At 35.6% G+C, this 21,410-nt stretch overlaps 1 protein-coding gene across 1 annotated transcript; it reads right to left on the bottom strand.

Moving 5' to 3' along the window:
* Positions 1–129: 129 nt before the first annotated feature.
* On the bottom strand, positions 130–20,174 carry LOC138693020 (zinc finger protein 235-like). Its single transcript, XM_069816540.1, has 6 exons — positions 20,141–20,174; positions 19,870–19,943; positions 17,786–17,883; positions 12,069–12,206; positions 9,373–9,455; positions 130–4,885 (listed from the first exon to the last, which is right to left on the bottom strand). The coding sequence occupies exons 2-6, from the start codon at positions 19,898–19,900 to the stop codon at positions 3,985–3,987; spliced, it is 1,251 nt and encodes a 416-aa protein (XP_069672641.1). The 5' UTR covers positions 19,901–19,943; positions 20,141–20,174; the 3' UTR covers positions 130–3,984.
* Between the last annotated feature and the right edge of the window lie 1,236 nt (positions 20,175–21,410).

Here is a 21,410-nt window from a genome sequence, read left to right as displayed (position 1 = left end):
TACAATGCCTGAGGAGCATACGATATCACAGATTTAAATATTCATTCAGAGTTATCGTATGATGAAATTAAAAATATCTGTATGCTGAAATAAAAAAAAAAAAAAACAAAGTGGAACTAAATGACTAGTGGGCATTTTCTTTTGTGACACAGTGTATTTCAACCTTCTGCATTTCATAGTTAATTCCTTGATCAAATCATTTTAATTCGCAGAAACTTTCTCATGTACAGACACGGAAATAAAATTTGGCGCTCCCTTACTGCATAAGTTTTGCTTACAACACAATGCGCATGTGCAGAAGAATCCCTCTGTATATCCTACTTGTGGGCAGTCATGCGAAATTGTTGTCTACAGGAAGAGGAAAAGGAATTCGTTGAATCACTGGCTGAGAAGAAACTGCATACTGAAGGATGTACTTCAAGGAATGGTGAACGAGAGAAGAGTTCACGGTAGGAGAAGATATCAGCTGATAGACGACATTAAAATTATATGGATCATATGAAGAGACAAAAAAGGCGGATAATAGAAAAGACTTGCATTGCACTGAAAAATCTATCCTTGGGCAGAATACTATGAATGTTACACTCCCATTATGACTCCCTCCAAATTTTAATCCTGTATCTATACAATGTACACGAGAGCCAGTTCATTTAGGCTCTCCACCCCTGTGGTGTTTCTAAGGTACGATTTCTTAGTGCCGAAAATGACCTTTAAGGAATACGAGTAGATACAGGGAGGGTTGCCATTATTGTGAAAAGGTTGTATATTACTGGAAGTATGTCAGTGTTATAATGTTGCAGAGGTTAAACAGTGTTTCCTTTTTTGGAAAGGGAAGGCTCTTCGGTGGTTTACCCCTAAAACCTCTCCTCGTTGCGCCAGTGGTATAGAATATGAAATTAAATTGTATCAATAAGTTTTCCGAGTTTAGCATTAACTACTTTAAGGATACATTGATGTGAAATTTTGTCATTTTTGGTCAAAAATATTGATTTTTTGTTTTTATTTTTAAAAAATTGTTCATGGTGTAGAGATGTCCTCTGCCAATTTTCATGGCCATACGATCGGTCTATCAGCTGTTTAGGGCCACATTTCGAAAAGGTTGCGCGCTCTGACTGGTAATGTAAATCCCCCGTCCACGCCCTCAACTCTGAATTCTGCGACGATTGTGGAAATTACGCTGTATTTAATATATTATTTATTACACTACTGTTTGTGAAAAGACAACACCCAGAAAGAATGGCCCGAACGACTCCAATCTCGGGAGATGTGTAGAACAGTGTACCATCAATAATTGATTACATTTCCATAGAAATGGCGTACACATAGGCCAAACAGTGACGTCTCTTGTTTCACCAGCAAGGTCAATGTTATGAATTTCTCAGTCAGTGCAGAGCTTCCAAAGGAAGTGGAAACATGAATCTAGTGTAGATTGAAATTCAAGATAGTAACTGCAGGACACTTTAAAATAAATGTGTTGGATGTAAATTATTTCTCAATTTATTAAGATCATAAATGTATTATTACAAGCGATAGGATGAATCATTTTTCTTATATAGGATGATTATTTCGGGAACTGTTATGCTTTATATTCTGAGGATATTTTCATCCTTTTTTTTTATATCAATTTGGGATATGTTTCCAGTCAGTCTTAAAAAAAAAAGAGTAATTCAGAGAGACAGAGGATTCAGCATATTTATTAACACATGCCAGAATTAATATATATGAAAAAGAAAGTTCCTGTACTAACATACTGTTTACGAAGTAACCAAATCTGAAGAAATATATGTATTTTATGTAAAGACATAAGAGTTAATATAAATCTGTTTTAAGGAATTCCTATTTAATATTCCTTTTACAGAAACATGAAAAAAGCAATACAAAGCAGCATGGAAGCTTCTTAAATCTGAACTTAAACACACAGAAAAATAATATACCCATGTCACCTGACTAATTTAACTCTTTACCGAATGCTGTTGATGAGATGTGTTATGAAAGTAGACCGAATCCTATAATATAAATGTATAAAGAGAACGAATATTAGTAAACAAACTTAAATGTATGTAGTATCAAAATTGAAAGAGGTAATTACGCTACAAATGAGGTATTAACAAGTAAAAATAAAATGCATTTTTGACAGTAGACACACATTTTGCTTCAGTAATAACTTAAAGATTATATGGTGTTCAGAAATCTGAATAGTCATTGTCGAACTACAGAAGCACAATTAAAAAGTATTTTTTTCCCACATATTATAGACGCTTGCTTTTTTATAGTCCTTTCATGGAACATGGAAAGGATAGGGGTAGATGCAACGAAAAGAATGTAAACAAAAGTAACTATCACTTCAGGGGACCAATGCACATCCACTAGCTGTTACTGAAGACATAACAATTGAACAGCATGCATTCTGGCTTGTATAACTGAGTTCATGAATTTTCATATTTTTTGTTATTAGAAACAATCGTCACAAATATCGCAGTAGAATAGTATACCTCCAGTACGTTTTGAGTGCATGACTTATTATTAGATGTAGGAAGTTCGCACCAAAACATAGATTTCAGGTTGTGTGCAGCATACAGATCACGTCACTAGTCATCTATGTATATTATACTCTATTCACATGAAAAACTCACAATATATCCGTATCTAAGGACGGATGTTTTGTAACTACATTACAGCAAAATGCGCAGTAGAGAAGTAGTTTTATTAGATACTAACGTTTGCAACGGAGTTGTGCAGTTCAGTGACCAGATTTTAACATGCAAGAATTTATATCTGCAAAATTGAATGCAAAACTTTAAGATCTACTGGTAATCATACAAGCCTACCAGCAAATCGACATACATATTACATAGAAATTATGTAATTTGTATACATAACGTGAAGAAGGAATAGTATTTCAGGGACGCTTTGCTATGAAATATTTACATGGAATACTTTTCTTTGCATGGAAATATAACTATCAAGAGAAGCATTCTGCTTATTTTTCAATATCCCTTCAAAGAATTCCTGCAGCAATCACTCTACTGCAGTCCAGAAATATGTATAGAAATGACTGACACAGCCAGATGTGGAAAAACAATTGATAAAATAAATACACGAATATACAGTAATCTGAATAGCCATTAAAGCAAAGAATGAAAATATGTGATGTCATATATCAAATGCACTACTATATTCACAAAGCTGTTGTTCACTTGGTGATACAGTAAAGAATACCATATCATATTTCAGATTTGCTCTAGTTACGTCTTGTGACGTGGAACGAACATTTCAGGGTGCAAATATTATTCTGAACACAGAAAAGTATAGTTTTGATAAACTTAAAATGTAAATTATTATTAACTGGTACAAAGCTAGATATATATTATTACGTATTTTGCTTTTTTTATTACTGTATTGGAAAATTATTTTGTATTAAAAATTACGAACGTAATTACAAATTATTGCTCTTTGCACAATGTTAGTTGTTGATTTTGTTTCAGATTCTTAGGCCATGGATCCTTGGGAGAAACGTAAGTTTCGTTACCACCCCATTCTACATGTTTAATTTGCTGCTTTGGTGAGGTTGAGAGCTGCGTCACTACAGTTCATTCCGTATATACTCCAAGCTCACAACATTTAACGGTTCTCGCCTCTAAATTATTAAACGTAACTTACAAGAGAAAATCGTTTCACAGACATTACTTTAAAAAGTTTGCTTCTGCTGGTGTCCATGAAATTTGACGGCACAGAGCTGCGAGAAATATAGACCAGAAAGATCGCATTGCAAATGTTTCTCAACAGTATGCTTAAGACAATTATTCTTTGAGATAGTTAACAAGAAACTCATTTAAAAGTTATCACATTTGAAAGGCTTATCAGGATACACGCGTTTAGGCTTCCCGAATGCGAGAATCACCAAAATCATCGTATCAGAACCGTTTGTTAGCTATATGTTTGAATATGAGCTAGTAGTGAAACACTTCGCCACAAAAAAAAAACTTATTTGCTAGGTTTCTTGCCTGTGTGCACGCGTTCATGCACTTTTAGGTTACCTGACTGCGAAAAAAATTTACCACAAAAACCACATTCGAAAGGTTTCTCGCTTCTGTGCATACGTTCATGGACTTTTAGGTTACCAGAATGCGAAAAACACTTACCACAAACATCACATTCGAAAGGTTTCTCGCTTCTGTGCATGCGTTCATGGCTTTTTAGGTTACTCTTTGTAGAAAAACACTTACCACAAACATCGCATTTGAAAGGTTTGTCGCCCGTGTGCATTCGTTCATGGCTTTTTAGGTTACCCGTTGTAGAAAAACACTTACAACAAACACCACATTTAAAGGGTTTGTCGCCTGTGTGAAGGCGTACGTGGCATTTTAGACCACTAGACTGCGAGAAACACATACCACAAATACCACATCTGAAAGGTTTCTCGCCTTTGTGCATGCGTTCATGTCTTTTCAGATTGTCCGAAACCGAGAAACACTTACCGCATATATTGCATTTGAAAGGTTTCTCGCCTGCGTGTAGGCGTTGATGGCTTTTTAAATTAGTCGATAGTGAGAAACACTTACGACATACTTCACATTTGAAAGGTTTCTCACCACTGTGGAGGAGTTGATGCCTTTTTAGGCTACTCGACGTCGAGAGACACTTACCACAAACATCACATTTGAAAGGATTTTTGTCTGCGTGCTTGAGTAAATGCCCGTTCAGTTTTGCCGAATTCGAGATATATATTTTAGACACTTCAAATTCCAATTGCTTCTTCTCTTCATGAGAGCGCACAGGTTTTCCCGAGGATGAATTCTTGGGAATCTCACACAGAGTCTCAGTCTCTTGGTGTGCATTATCGTCCAATTCTGCTGATACAGTCCTTTCATTCGTAGCTGCAAACCTGACGAAAATATATAGTTGCAACAAAAACATATACGCCACATTCAATTACCGAAAATTCAAACTTAAAGAAACCTGTTTCACCAGGAGGTAGATTACCATTAGAGATACAACCTTGTAAATAATTAATGCGTAATGCCAAAGCCTTCTTCAGTTACAAGCCGTAGCCATACGTCGGCAACACAGTAATTAACTGTCAACCGGAGGCCTACTTTCCAGAACACGTGTTTCTGCTAATGCCGATTTTCAATGTAAATTAATGTTACAATATAAGTGTGTGTCGAGGGAATTATGTTCGCGGTCGTACCAAACGTTCATTATTGATGTATTATAAACTAAGTGCGTGTTGGCGATAAAAACAAGACATTAAATGAAAATATGGCTGCAGTCGTTAGCAATTTTTACGGTTATTATTAATGGCAAAATGATTGACAATTGTTCTAAATATTAAATATTGTATAAATTACATTTTTATAGTGGTTGTGGTTTGTGGTATATCAGAATTCTAGCCAAATTCTTGGATCTCGTCTGCTATATCAATAAAGTTACGCCGTTGATTTTCAAGTTCATTGTAAACAGCTGTTTTGTGATCCCATAAATGTTACAGTTTTGTTGAAGATTCGGAATGCCTGCTATACGTCAGTACTACCAATAATTTGTAGGTGCATACACTCAATTTGTTGGTTTTCAAGGTTTGTTTATTAATATTATTTCTTTCGCAATAAATTAGTTATAAACATGTTTCTTTTCACTTCGTATTTACAGTATGTAAAGTTTACTAAGTTTAGACTAATTGGCACATACTTAATAGATAATGATGTTTTGTTACGTTTTATGTTGAAGGTATGTTTCTTCATTTTTTCATAGATCTTTATACTTGCTTAAATGTATTACATCCTCACACTTTATTAAAATATGTTAATAGTTTTCTCTGTTTACATTTTTATTTTATTTGCATAATTTACATTCATAGCTTGTTTTCCGTACTTATATTTTCTTTAAATTATTCCGTATTTTAAAAAGTTTATAACAGATAATTTAGGATAACAGTATTGTTATGGTGACTGGCCAGGTTCAAGCTAAAACTGGCTTCCTGGGCAGCTGAAATATTTAGAGAAAAGCACGACAGATAATCACATGAAATTAAAATGTATATGATATCCTAGACGTTTTACGTCAGAGGTGAAACCACATTAAGCAGCAAAACATTGTCAATTTACTAGCCTCATAATGGTTAAGTGATTGGAATAGGATATTGAGAAAGTGTCATTGTTATTTTATTTATTTTTGGTACAAGTAATATTTCTTTAAGTATTTATTTATTTTGCCTTGTACCATCAATAAAAAACACGTATGCTCTTAACTTTTTTAAAGTTATACAGTAAGTGGCTGTATGCAAGTGCTTATGTGGTAATCTGAAACTCAAATAAAATACCATTTTGGATCCCGTAATAAAGTACGTACATCAATACACTGAATCTTGATCATATGCACTTAGTTTTGTATCAATTAATGTCGAAAATGTACATGTGACAACGAAATCAAAGCACTAAAACGTCAAACGTCATGCCTTTATTTCGCCTCCGCCTGTCTCCACTCAGTGTTGCCAAACCTACCCATGCTCTGGCTTGTAACTGAAGATGGCTCTGTAATGCTAAAAGTATAAAAGTTGTCTCAAGATTCTAGTCTTGACGTACAAAACAAATTTAATGTGAAAAAATATCCTTTTTGTCAACCCTTACTTGACATTTTATTTCTTAAGAAACTTCTCTGTCCAAAGTCATTTGCCTGTTCGTTGACTTTGGGCATGATTATTAAAAAAGAACAGTATGTTAAAGGTAAAAAAATGTGATGTTTCAAGGTCCTTGGAAGTAAATGAAATTAAATTTCCATCTTTTAACTACATTCTCAATCTTAGTGATAAAACAACAGTATAATGATATGTTTATGAACATCACTATTAGTCGAAAAATATGCTAAACATAAAAAAATATCATTCTTTCCTATGCTGTTTTTGCACATGAGCGTGCTACTTTTTGGGATAGTTTCCTAATTCGAGATTCCATAGGTGCTGTAACTTCTTCAATGCCATATTTTTATGATATATATAAAAGGAATGCAGTTTCTTTAATTTGTCACTTTAAAATTTGGAAAATTTGGCAGTGGAACATAACTGATGTGATTTGGTAGTAAGCATTATCATGATAAAATTTGTATTTGCATAATCTCTAACTTGGTATTTGTTGTTTTGCGAATGTTAAAATGGTAAATATGGTTTCAAACCCTGTAACAATGTAATTTACAATTGAGGCTCTCACTGCACAAATGGCCCAAAAAACAAAACTTGCATTTTGAGTTTGTTGCTTTAAAGAGGTCCTCATATTATTCTTTTCATTATTTTCAGTTTTTCCATGAGAATTCAGCACAAGTTTCGTTAGTGCATCACATTTCGCGTACTTTAACAAAGAGGTAAAGTGGGAATATAACTTTGTGGGTTTTGCCATCAGTGCACTGAGCTCCTTGATTATAAAATTACAGAGGCGTACTGAATAAAATTTGTTTCTCCAAAATACTGGCACTGAATGACGAGAAGATGATAAATTCGTCCATTAAGACAAATACAATAAGAAGCAAAACAAACCACACTGAGATGTTATTTGATTGAGTTTGTATAATATGTATTCAAAATGTGTAACATCACGTGCCACACATTGTCCATAACGTTTCTGAAGACTATATTGAACATCTTGATGAACAAAGGTTGTTGTAAGGACGCAAAAATTGATATCTCGCGTAATTCGGTGGGTGGGTGATCTGTTTTCAAAACCAATTCTGCCTACATATGGGGCATCCGGGGAGCACGAAGATTTTGGGAATGGAGTTCCACGAGAAATTAGGCTTTCTCCAAAGTATCGTTGCAGAAGGGCAAATGACTCCTTTGCGATGCTGGACTATAGCTGTTCTATCATCAGTAGTCAGCTGCAAAGGAGAGTGAATCTACTTCTTGGTTATTCGGATTTAAAAATTAATCGATTTTTCAATTAGATCGACAAACTTAATTCTATATTTACATATAGCAAAATATTTTAGCAGTTTTGTTAACTTTATTAACATAGGATAATTCATAATTGTGAATGAGCGATTTCGAGTAGTTAGAGCACAGCAACTGAATGTAAAATTATAGGTAAAATTAAAAACAATAAATACATTCCCGATATAATCATAGATAAGTATAATATATGCAAAGTAAAAATGTACTGATGGACTGAACAAAACAATTAGAGAGATTGTAGTAACAACATAAACAGATAATTGGTATGGGTTCGTAATTTGGGATGAATACGATTTGCGAAGTATATGCAAAAAAGCAGGAGAGAAAGATGAATTGAAGCCATTGGAATATTGTGGCAACCGTGCTAGAAACTTCTCGTTGCCTCAGGATTCGAGCGCGCTTCCGGCAGAAGACAGGGCGCGCGGGGGACAGAGGAAAGCTGAGAGATGCTGGCCGCTGTGCAGGATACGGAGGGAAGGAGAAAACCGACTGTGGCGTGACGTGGGGAAGAAGCAGCGAGAAACAGAAGTCTCCAGAAAGGGAAACTTCGAGGATCGAAGAGACGAGAACGTGTAATGTGGTAATATATGCACGAGCAGTTTAGAACAGTGAGTCAGTCTTGTGAAGCAGCAGTGAGCGAGCAAGGAAGCCAGCCTTCGAGACCGGAGTTCGGCTTGAGTGGGTGTGCAACTGTGGCAGCGACCAGGCGAGTGCGGCGAAACCGTAAGTCTTGAGTTCGAAGTTCAGTGGACTCTCTCTGGAAGTCTTGGGTTCGATATACTGTGAACTTGAGTGAATGAGCTAGAAGAACTAGCCAAGACAAACAAACTGTGAACTGAGAACTCACAGTTTCGTGTTGTAAATAGTGCTTTGTGAACATTAGTTGAGATTAGCAGTACATTGTTGTTCTCAATAATCCAAGTGAATTGTCATTGTCGTCTGCGGAGTGCAATAACGAATACTGTGTTGCTGTGTGGAGTGTCAACAGTAGCAGTCTTAGTGACGGTGTTTGTGTTGGTGATCATAGTGGTGGTATTTTAATTTGACTTATGTCTTTTCAATATCAAAATATCTTAAGTTTTTCATGTCAATAATCATTTACCAGTAAATCTACCCATCTTTATACAGCAGACTACCACATCGACACTCCCAATCGTCAGCCTTCTCGATCTTGTGTGTCTCCTGCATATAGGTAACTCCCTACCCCCATTGCTTTTATAATCTATTCCTCCTTCCATACTTTCCGTGATCTACCATTTCTCAGTCAGCCTGATGCTTCCCATTAGTTAATAGTTTTTGGTCTTCTTCCAAACTAGTTCTTATTCAATGGCCAAATCATTCCATGCCATAATACATTGCAAATTAATGTTGTATGTGATAATATTAATGAAGCAATGAAAGAAATGACAGTGTGAAGACTCGCACACCACACTCACCTCTCGGTCAGAATCTCATTCTCCTCTTCTGTAACTTCCACTTTCAACTCGTCCTTTACTGTGTCCAAGTCACATAACTCTTCCTAAAACATATAGATGGAATAGAGCAGAAAAATGGCACATCTTTACACTTAGAGTAAGTCTATTTTCATGCCATATAGTTACTTTCAAATCAGAATCCAAGTAGAAATTTCTGTAAGAGAAGACAACACAGTCATGTGAAAGTCAAAATTTGTTGCATTTTGTGTTATTTGATGTGGAATGATGCAAATGCAAAATTCACGAGTCTGATCCAAGGAAAATCCCCATGAGATTGTGGTACACAAGTTTAAACACACTTCAGTTGCAATGTGCGGTGTGGATTGGTGCATAATAATAATTTAATTGATGAATACATTTTCCAGGGTCGTCTTATGGGGTAACGGTACTTACAAATTTTGCGAGAATAATTATCTCCATTAATGGAGCAAATACTGTAGCAAACGCGAGAATAATGTACTTCCAGCATGATAACCTGGTGCCTCATTTTTCAGGGAAGTAAAGCATTATATATAGATGCCCAGGACGTTGGAGAGGCCATGGTGGGCCATTTCCTTTGTCGGCTACATTTTCCGATTTGACTCCATTACAGGGGCGGCTTTCGAAGGGGGGCTGCGGAGCTGCAGCACCCCCAGACATTTGTGGCTATTGTCCCGTTTTATGTTGTGAAATACATTTATTATACAGTCTCTATTTAGCGGCTCGAATTTTTTATAAAATTTCGCTCTCATTGACATGCACATAATCGTTGGTGAAGTCACTTCCTCCCCTGGTGATGCCAGAGCGAAACCAGAGACAAGGACTATAGGATGAAGCCACTTCCTCCCCTGGAGCTGCCAGTCTCGTCTCGGATGCTTTGCGCGTTAGTTTTACCCCTCCCCCTGCTGCTCCTTGCCACGAATCCAGAGTTTCCAGGCGCTGCAAAATTTGCAGCAGTTTGTCAGTAGCGCGCTGTTTTAAATACATTTTCTTTAATGTTGTGAGTATAACAAGTGCAACGATATTTAATTCTGTACAATATTTACAGTCTATTCAGTTCAGTACCTTAACAATTCAGGAGAAATGTGAAATTAAATGCCCATCAGTTGAATCTCATAATGGAAAGATCCGCTAAACAAAATACAAAGGCCCGCATATTTTTTGCTAATTTATTCAGTATCCCTGCTTTCTTCTCTCGATCTCCTCACAGTATGTATTTGATTAATGTGTTTCAAAGACAATTCCATCAGCTGAAGCAACAAGATGGAGTTTTAAATTAAGAAGAATTGTAAATGTTTTTCATGAGAAGGAGGAGCCATTGCTAGAATGTTTTCAAACCCTAATGGAATCTGAAACATCTAACATCACAATAAATGAGGCAAGCACGGAACAGTGCACAGTTGAGTGAGATCTGTGAAAATGAAAGCCCTAAAAAGCATCGTAAGGTCGAAGGGATTCACACAAGGGTTGCAGCAGCCAAGGAAGTGTGTGACCTAATTATCACACAAGCAAACACCCGATTCCAGTTCATAGATCATCTGATATTATCTTCTCTTCTGTGTCAAGAAAAATTTGAATGCTACAAAAGCTCATTTCCTGAAAATGACCTAAATGTATGTTTGAAGCTTTTTCCAATGTTCGATAAAGACAAACTAAAAACGGAACTCACTGTGTTGTATCAGAGACAAAAATTCAGAAATATCAGTGACGCAGTCAAAGTCTTGCATTTTCACCTGTCTGAGAACTTGTGGGCCTCATTTTCAGAAGTTGTGAAACTACTACGCATAGCTATCACTATAAGCTTACCAATGACAACTTCCGAACCAGAACGTTGCTTTTCGTGTTTGAAGAGAGTAAAATCCTATCTTAGAAATGATCGCATTAGCTATGTTTTCCATTGTAAGGATTATGTTAAACGACATATCGGATTTTAATAAGAAGATGATTCAAAAGTTTGCAACCTACAAGACAAGGCGCATGGAACTAATCTTTAAATAAAATAAGTTGCTTGGTTTATTTTTGTATGCAGCCCCCATTAATTCAATACCCTCGAGCCGCCACTGCTCCATTACAATATTGTTTGTGGGATTGTTTACTGTCATTGTATACAGTATGAGAGTGAACATCAGAGAAGAGTTGGCACAACGTATCTTGCTGGCAGCCGACGAGATTTCTGACATACAACAGAAGATGGGGAATATAGCATGTACAGTGCAAGTGTGTGAACTGATGAAGAAGATGGAGTCTTTCAAAACCGGCTTTCATACAGATTTCTCAGGTGAGTAATAACGTGAATGTTCCGCAATGATATTATAACACATCAAGTATTATTTTCATAGTTCATTTAAGTCCTTAAACCTTAAAAAACTTCCATGTTTATGATTAATATTCAAGGGGGTGTAGCTCACTTAATTTTAAAAGTATGACATGTTTATATGAGCTTTTTTCATCAGAATGGTGTCAGAAATCAGATCCTACAATATAGCGCGATGTATGCGTAGCTTAAATTTAGGGTACACTGAATAAAAGATGAAATCATTTTACATAGAAAATATTAACGACTTTTTCATATGCTAAAAGCCCTCGTGGCTCAGTGATATAGTAACTATCTGTAAGAAAAAGAAGAAAAACTTAATACTGAAAGAAGAACAGACGGACACCCTATGGGATCAACATACCTCAGCCTTACACATTGTCATAACAAAATTAGTTGGCACTGGAGTTTCCTCAACTTTAATATCTGATGTGAGATCATAGCTGTGGTCCACGCTTTCCGTCTTTATTCCGGCCACGTGGAGATCCAATAAATTCCCTTCCTGCAGAACAAAGAAACATAATGAATATGTAAAGTATAACAGCTTTATGGACGTGATACCAAGTGCTACATGCTGCACTCTGGTCCTCATGTTGAGCTGATTGCTAATTACGGCGCATGCAAAATAGAGAATAAAGAAAATAATGGATAATAAACCAGAAAAATACATTAACAACCACATACGATAGACAAAGGAAGTGTTTTCTTCTAGGAGTGAGGAATACATCGTCATTACGTGTCTGGAGTAGTGTTCATAAGTAACCAATCTTCTCAATGTATCCAGCTGTTTGCTGACAACATAAAGTCCACTATAGTCCACTGTAGTCTATTCAGTTGTTGTTTTTCACGAGTAAGTGACTGAACGGTAAAAAAAATCACTGTACTTTGTACATATTTTCCCTTAATCAAAATACCTTAAGATACATTTATAAAACATATACCAAATGAAAGAAGAAAAAAGTGGTGTTACTGACACTGGTAACCTAATCATTCTATTTTCATTTTTAAAAGGTGGTGTAGGCCGATAAGCAATTAGATAAAGTGGATATAGGTTAAATATTTAATATTTATCACTATTTTAATTCTCATGCCATGCTACCATGGGTAATTACTGGACATATGTAAATGTAATTTTAACAGCATGACTTTTAACACACAGCAATCATTTTGCATCTAGCATGTTCGTAACTCACTTGTTTCAACTTATGCAATATATGGAACATAATACTTCCCACATGAAGAGTCAATAGCATATGTAATTGTTTCACATTTCATTCTGTGTTCAATTTCAACATTTATGATAAAAGGCAATACCATTGGGTGATCACGTGACATATGTATATGTAATTCTCAATAGCAGAATTTTTCAAACATAGTAATTATTTAGCATTAAGCATGTTCGTAACCTGCTTGTTTCAATTTACGCATTAGATGGAACACAATACTTCCACATGAAAATTCAATAATATATGTAATTATTTCACGTCATAATTTAATTTGTGTCCAATCTTAACATTTATGATAAAATGAAAACATTGTTCATGTAAACAGCTGAGTCAGTGCACATCTAATTATAATGTAACATTCATCTAGTCAAGTGGTAACCATGTTTGTTTGTCCGAATATTACTCCATTCAAATTATATTCGTAATTAGTATTTAGTGTGTATAACATGACACTTATGATGATCTAATGATGGCAAATAATTGCCGAAAACGTTAATCCAATCAATAAATGTGACATGGTTAATAATATTACTTGATAAGCAAGAAGACGGACCCATTTAACCTATATCCACTAATCATTCTAGGTTCAATAGGAGTTACAGAATAATTCAGTGCTAGGTCATCCTGGATGAAGTCTTTAACAATTCTCATTAAGACGTGATCAAGACCTGGAGATGTGTCAACGGCAATTCTAAAATAGCTAGTAAGACTTCCACTTCTGATATGATGAGAAGACAGGAATCATCCATCAAGTACGAGACTATCACAGTCCAATAGTGCATTAGGATAGTTTTTTCTGACGCTGTCATTCCTAGTTTAGTAGACGTTGTGGAAATGATCTTTTAATTCTGCAGTTAGAATATCACATTGCAATACCTCACTGTCCAGTATGCAATGGTCAGCCTTAACTCCCTGATTATAAAATTGAAATTGTCTCATTTAGTGAAGGAATTTGATTTGTCTTGTAGTTCTATCACATTTTATTTCGTTTTCGGGATTAGTAGATTGGGATTATTGTCGTCGAATATTAAACATTTTATTATCTTTCTGTGTTAATAATACTTTCTTGAAGCGTTTTTAGGCCCACAAGAAACATCTAAAGCAATATTGGCCAGGAATTGAATGCAAATTGGCAACAGCGTAAATAAAACTACGTGCATTTAATTAATGAGAACCAAACTGCAATTATTTTAATGTCCTGTACCACAGACATTTCATGTCAGTGAAATTAGGTTCCATATCTAAAGTTCCTACTTGGTATGCCTCTATACTCCATGAAAATATTTCGATGTTTTTCATTCCGATTCTCTATGTATTATGCATGCATGTACTACCAGAGACAAATATTGCTGGTATAAAGTTTACGAACTATTACATCCACAGTGACATCATCATACACTACCCACGAAATATCAAGTCACTTCCGAACCCGATCATTTGTCAGTGTTTCATGCAGTGGACAGTATCGGATATCGAATGTTGACACAAATGGTATTTACTGCTACTCACTACCTGATAGTACATACAGCGAATAGGGATTATAAAGAATGGACACTTCGCGTCAGTACCTTTGATGTAGCCGGACTGATTTCAATGACCTTCAAGCCACCTAAAGCGTCAGGTTCTGATTTCTCCCTAGAGTTGGCGCTGACATCACACCAGCTAGCAGTCGACACAGTGGAAATATAACACATACAATTAATACATCTAGGTACATTATGTACTCAAATAAAATAAATTGAATCCATAAAATAATAAATCCTTCATTAACTGCAATGTCTAGACTCTAGAGTTCCTTTATAATGAGAGTTGAGACGTTGACCCCAACAACAATTAAAATATGTAATGATTTGATAGCGCTGAAAATGGAAAAACAAAACTCTTACGAGAAGTAAAACCATATACCTATATTATATTATTATACAAATATTAAACGAATTCGATACTTAATTTTATAATGTATTATATTATTTTATAATATAACGTATTATATCTGAAATATAAAATATTATTATTACAACTAGTTTGTCACTGAGAAATAAGGAAAAGCTGTTAACGTGAATTTATTTGAAGCAAAGCATTACTGGATTATGCAATAAGGTAGGCGATGTTTGAATCCTGTGCCTTAACTCAATTCTCAATTATTATCCTAGCGTATGCTCGATTACACTACCTCTAGCGCTTGAAAGTGCAACTAGCTGCTGGCGCACAGAGAAACAAAACACAGGAAAATTCGCTCAGTGTTCATTCTTTATAATCCCTATTCGCTGGTACATATACATGGACGTAAATACGATAGAAGAACTATATCACTTAGAAGCATTCATATGTCCTCGCTAGTATGTATGTTTGTGTATGTTCATAAATATGAATATATGCATATATACACTTTTGTAATATGAAGCACATTTATTTGACTACATTCTTTCGCCCTCACAGTTGTCGAAATTTGAAGATCAATATTAGTCTTGGAGTATTGTGCAATAATGTGTTTGATATCATTAATATTTACACTATAGTATCCTTCCATAAAAATTTCGTTGTAATAATGGCGAATATATTTTACGTAAAAGGTAACAAAACATGAGAATCAATATAGCGCAATGTTTCACAAAGAATCAACGATAACATGATAGGTTCGTTTTTAATATAGTACAGATACACGACAAAACACGTAATTACAAATTATACAAACTTCATGTACCATCTGTTATATCTAAGTTATTTTGATTGTTTTTATTCACGAATGATTTCTAGAATAGTTGTTTCAAGTGGCGGCTGGTGAAGATTGGGTCTAGGTGTTGCACTTTCTGTGATGAGAGGGTAGAATTAGTTAACCTTTATCAGTACATGGTCATGAATCCAATGCTGGTACTTAATTGATTAATATCAGTAATGTTCGTTCTTGTCCACGACTGTTCCCCATCAAACAAAATACACGGAAAACAAAACAGTGCGTTTTTCACTTCACAACCACAAAGCCGGTCATGATTATTGTAAATTTCCTTTCTAAAAATTCTCTTGAACTGTCTTTTCCCCGTAGTAAGTGTCTGGACAATATTTAGATCAGGGAATGGTCTACCAAGTTCTTTAATTTTTTTATTTTTCTTCGTCAGAAAGTACAGAGAAGTTCTTGTTTTGTAAACTATTTACAGAATTCATAATGGTAAACGCACGTATATCACAAACTTGAAGAAAACATCACTGCACTATAAAAATTGTGATAACTACCACAATTCACATAATACTCATTAAACTCCAGAAAAGTTCCTGTTTTTTTTAACAACTTACAAAATTCATAACGTTATATGCCTATGTACCTATGTCACAAACTTGACGGAAATATCACATCCAATAAAAAAAATTGTATTATGCAGCACAATTCACACAAAACTACTTAAATGCCAACAAAAACTAAATATTTAAAAGAGGATTAAATGAATTTCACACGATTATAAAATGACTGGACCACGTGCTCACCTAGCTACACGTTGGTCAGGGAACAGGAAGTCAGGAAGTGAGAAACCACTTGAGAAATGAAGACTCGGAAAAAATCTGAAAATTTCGTCTCAAGTCACGAGTCATCCAGAGACTGTGTCTGTTCGGAATGGCCACTTCTGCAATCTACGGGCAAATACAAGAACTATTTGCTTCCGGTTGTTGCAAGAGCTTTGCCGCGACCAACTGTGTTAACTGCTGGGATAGGGAACTCTGAACTGAGCCTGCCTTCAATACCAGCCGCTACACGAATCTGGGTGTTGCTTGAGCCACACAACGACCACTTCTGAAGTATTCAGAATTTGATGAATTTTATAAAAGCTGATTATTTTATACTCGAATTTTTTAATGATATATAAATAAAAAAAGTATATATTTAAATTGGACGAGAAGGAAACTTAAAATTTGTTTAGTTATTTAATATAAACAAAATTTTAATGTGCGGGAAAAACTTGGTCGTTGTGCAATGCTGCAACATGATCAGCGGCCGCCACTGGTTGTTTCTTCAATCTTGCAATTTTCACAATTATTCGATGTTCACTTTTTTATTTTGGACTTTTTTCCCTTCAGTTATCCGTTCCAAAAAAAAAAGCCGAATATAATATGCCAAATAGAGTTCAGGAGTCATATCTCTTATGCCTCGCCATCACACTAACATGGTAATGCATATCAATTGCTCTTCAATAATAGAACCAGAAGACTAATAATATAGATCAAAGAGTATATTATACTTTAATATTGCTTCTGTTCCAAATGGAAATAATTGACTGCATTTGTACTAACATCTATTTATCGTATATACGTCACACACCTGACCAGCAAACTGAAAAGGGGTAACGAATTTCGAACGTCTACTAATCTGAATTAATTAATAGAAATTACATTTAAATTACCTTACATAGAGAAATTATTAAAAAACGTGTTTCGTTTCACGTATGTTTGTTGCGGTGGTGCTACTCTGGACGTATATCTGCCCTAAGACAGGCATTTCAGAGATGTGCAAGTAGCTACTCAGTTGTATTAGAATTCAGCTTCTTTATCTTACATACTATAGTCATTAAAATAGAAGATATTAAAAAATAAGAGGACTTATGAACAGCATTTTGATTTAAGGCTATATTAAAACTCGGTTTAAACCTGTGCCAATTAACAGCTCTAAACACTACAAAAGAAGCATGTAACATGTCACATAAAGGCAAATATGATAAAAAAAAAAGATATTGATTTGAAATTTGGTAGACTGTACTGCAAGTCTGCTAACTAGAAACTGGAAGATATACTCATAAACCTTCATGTAATATTCTACAATGTTAAACACGTCACACATAGAAATTATAACCAGTGATTCTCAATTTACCTCTGATAAGGGCTTCTTCTCAGCTGTATCAGTCTCATCATTCCACTGCATAGCCAAAGGGTCAACCTCAGGTTCCTTCTTAATTACATCCATCGCGACTGTAACAGACATTTTAAGTGTTGACGTATCTGCAGAATGTAAGTTGCCGAAAAATGCTTTGTTCAGTGGTTTCAATATGAAGTTCATTTGAAAAGTTCGTAGCCTGACACACCTATGGCAATGAAAACGTGTCAACAATGCCTCCAATGTTAGCGGCCATTTTACTGGTACATTAATTCAAGCATGAAAAATCATAATAATTTTCTGTTGACTGTATTTTGTGTAGCTTATATAAAGTGCCACATTGCAGTGAGAAAATAATTCCTATTAAGCTTATACAAACTTCCATTTTGTCATTTTTCTACAAGAGCCTCAAGTAGTGTAAGCTGTAACCACAGTCTAAACGACATTTCATACAAGTTGAGAGGATGCGAAAGCATTTCTTTCCCCTTCTTCTTGCCCTAAGTTCGTCAGTAAAAGGAGGGCAGCTGTTACCTCTTATGCCTGCACCCCCCCCCCGCCAAGTTGTACACACAAGAAAATAAATTAAGTATTAAATAAAGTACATAAGTGAATATAAAATACAGTGACACAGATGTTTGATAATTATATGGTTGAGTATATTTTAGAGTCGTTCTTACAATATTTTCAAGTAATAATTATAGTAAGGAATGTTATAGTCGGACCATTGGATCTGTGCCCCTGTAAGATATGCGAACTGAACCCCAATTCCTTCTCAGCCTCGGTAATTCATTTCTCTCCCTACATTCCTATCTCTCTCCCTTTCTGTCCCCCACTACTCATAATTTTGGCCTTCTTGAGGGACCGTTTACAATATTTGCACTTGCAGTCCAGTGTTGTCAACTCAACATGAATACTGTAGCACGGAATAGCGAAAGAAATATTATTAAGCAGGTACGTAATAGCATTTTGCGATGAAGAGAAACAAACAGGTCAATATCTGTTTCCTATAAATCAGGCAACGAAAAGAGCAACTGATATCACAGGTGAGGCTTATTTTATTTCAATTGATTATGTATTAAAATTACTTACTTAACTAATACTAATAATACATTTTATGTAATTTATATAGACAGGTCAGAACTCCTAACAAAGAAAATCAGCGAGAGTGAGTCTGTGCAGGAGATGAAAAGCTAGAATCACCAGAGAAGAACAGACCAAGGGAACTTTTAATTTTTGTAGATGATATGAACCGATGTATTTTAAGAAGAAAGCTACAAGAATTTTATACCGTTCAGAAAGAAGTTTCAACATTGAAGAAATTACTGAAGCTTGCGAGAGAAGCAATAATTTCCAAGGTTGGAGAGAAAAACTACGGAAAGTATTCGAGACATGGGATTTAGGTTTAAAAAAATGTAGAAATACAAGATGTATTTTGATTGAAAGAAATATTATTGTAGCATGGAGGACCAGTTATTTATGACACCGTTTGACGGAAGTTTGGCAACATCCCTATTCTGCAAGGTTCGTGGCCTGCTGTTTAACGTGGTGGGAGGAAAGCGGGTGGAATGGAGTGAGTACAGGCGTTAACTTTTCCAAGAACGACGACAGCGCTGAAGGGGCACAGATCCGATGGTCCGACAATAGTTTGTATTATAAAGTCGGGGGGAACGACACAGTACAGATTGTCCCATTATGTGTTTTAGAGTAGCAACCAGTGGTAGAGAAAACATATTTATCTTCTGCTCTCCGTAGCTTTTTAATGTGCCAGTTGATATAAACTGCAATAAAATGAAATATAAATGCTTAGTACAGACTTTCGAAATATAGATTATCAGTAAACATTTTCAATAATATAATTTTTCATTATGTTGAAAGTCAACGTTAATAAGATGGATAGTAGCATCTTCCCCTTCACTGATGGTTGAGAGTGTGAGTAGAGGGGAAGACCTATCAACCAAACTGAAATGGGGATTTGTATATGCAGTTATGAAGCTCAATACATAGTAAATATGCATCCATAGATAGTTGCTAACCACTAGGATCGTTAAAATCGTGTCATCACAGATAATGCGAAATAGTACCTGCACAGTCTATTGTTCCTAGTGCCCTCATCAACTCATGCTTCGTGACTGTATATACGAGACTGTGGTATAACCTAAAAAATAAGACATCCATTTTACAAAACAGCATGAAAATAAAATTAATGAATGTCTGTAATCGCACACTAAGAGAATAGATAAATAAAAGTCCAATAACAATATACCAAGGACTACAAACTGCAATAATCACAGATACGGACTTATCACTATGAAATATTAAAATGCAACACAATTTTACTAGTGTTAACCTCACCATCCCGTCAGTCCATTACAACGTAGAAAATATGGTTTCGCGGTATGAATAGCTTCAACTTCGATCAAGTGTGCCGTGATCACGGAAACCAGTTGAAAATAGAGAGAAATACATTATGACAAAAAAAAATATTACTTATAACTAGCCATACCCTTGCGTTTTGCTGGACGTCTTAGAATTAAATATTGACAAATCTAAATACAGTTTTGTAATTACTTAGTGAATAATAGCTTTTTGTATGCTGTAAGTCGTTCGCTTCTGAGTCACTTTGAAAGCTGTATTTAAAACTACTACCGGTACCTGAAAGCCAGATTTGTATAATAAATTCGTTACTGGAGATACGTTAACAGAAAGCCGGGGTAGCTCAGTCGGAAGAGCGTTCGCGAGCTAAGCGAAGGGTCCCGGGATCGATACTCGGCCCCGGAACAATTTTTCTTTGAAATTATTCAAACCTGCTTTACAGGGAGCTACTACCTGAAACCCAGATTTGTATAATACATTCGTTACTGGAGATACGTTAACAGAAAGCCACAATTTAAGTCACACAAGTATTTGTGTGCACTCATAGTTGAGTTCTGGGGTCTTGTCAGCTCATTTGTGTCGTGTGGATACAAAGGAAAAATTGTGACGGTGTAGTGTATAGTTCCTGGGGTAGCTCAGTCGCAAGAGCTTTCGCACGCTAAGCGAAGGGTCTCGGGATCAATACCCGGCCCCGGAACATTTTTTCCTTGAAGTTATTCAAACCTGCTTTGCAGGGAGCTACTACCTGAAAGCCAGATTTGCATATAAATAATTCCCCCAATGACTTCACACAGGTATGTAAACGAACATCCTCTTTCAAAGTAACAGATTGATCGTTGATCTTCCCATAAATTTCGCACTTGATTGACGTCTTACTCGTGTCAGTGCTTGCTTGAAATCAGAATTCCTGAACCCGACGATGTTTCCCACAAAAATAGCAATTATATGCCTTCAGGCTGTGTGTGTTCGTTCATATCTTTTATTATTACTATATTGCGAAAACATCTTTCCACATACAACACAACGGAATGGATTGTCGCGTGAGTACTCCTTCATGCCCTTTGAAATTACTCCATTTCGAAAATTTATTTCCATACGTATTTCAACTGAATGCCTTCTCCCTATGTGTACACCTTCATGCTCTTCCTGACGGTTGGATAACGAAAATATCTTTCCACATATAATATATCTGAATTCCTTCTTGGCTGAGTGTAAGAGGGCGTGCTTTGTAAACAATCAGATTACGAAA

Source organism: Periplaneta americana, chromosome 17 (assembly GCF_040183065.1).
Source record: "Periplaneta americana isolate PAMFEO1 chromosome 17, P.americana_PAMFEO1_priV1, whole genome shotgun sequence".
Taxonomy (NCBI): Eukaryota; Metazoa; Arthropoda; class Insecta; order Blattodea; family Blattidae; genus Periplaneta; species Periplaneta americana.
Note: the sequence above shows the minus strand (reverse complement) of the source record. Positions and strands in the feature narration are given on the sequence as shown.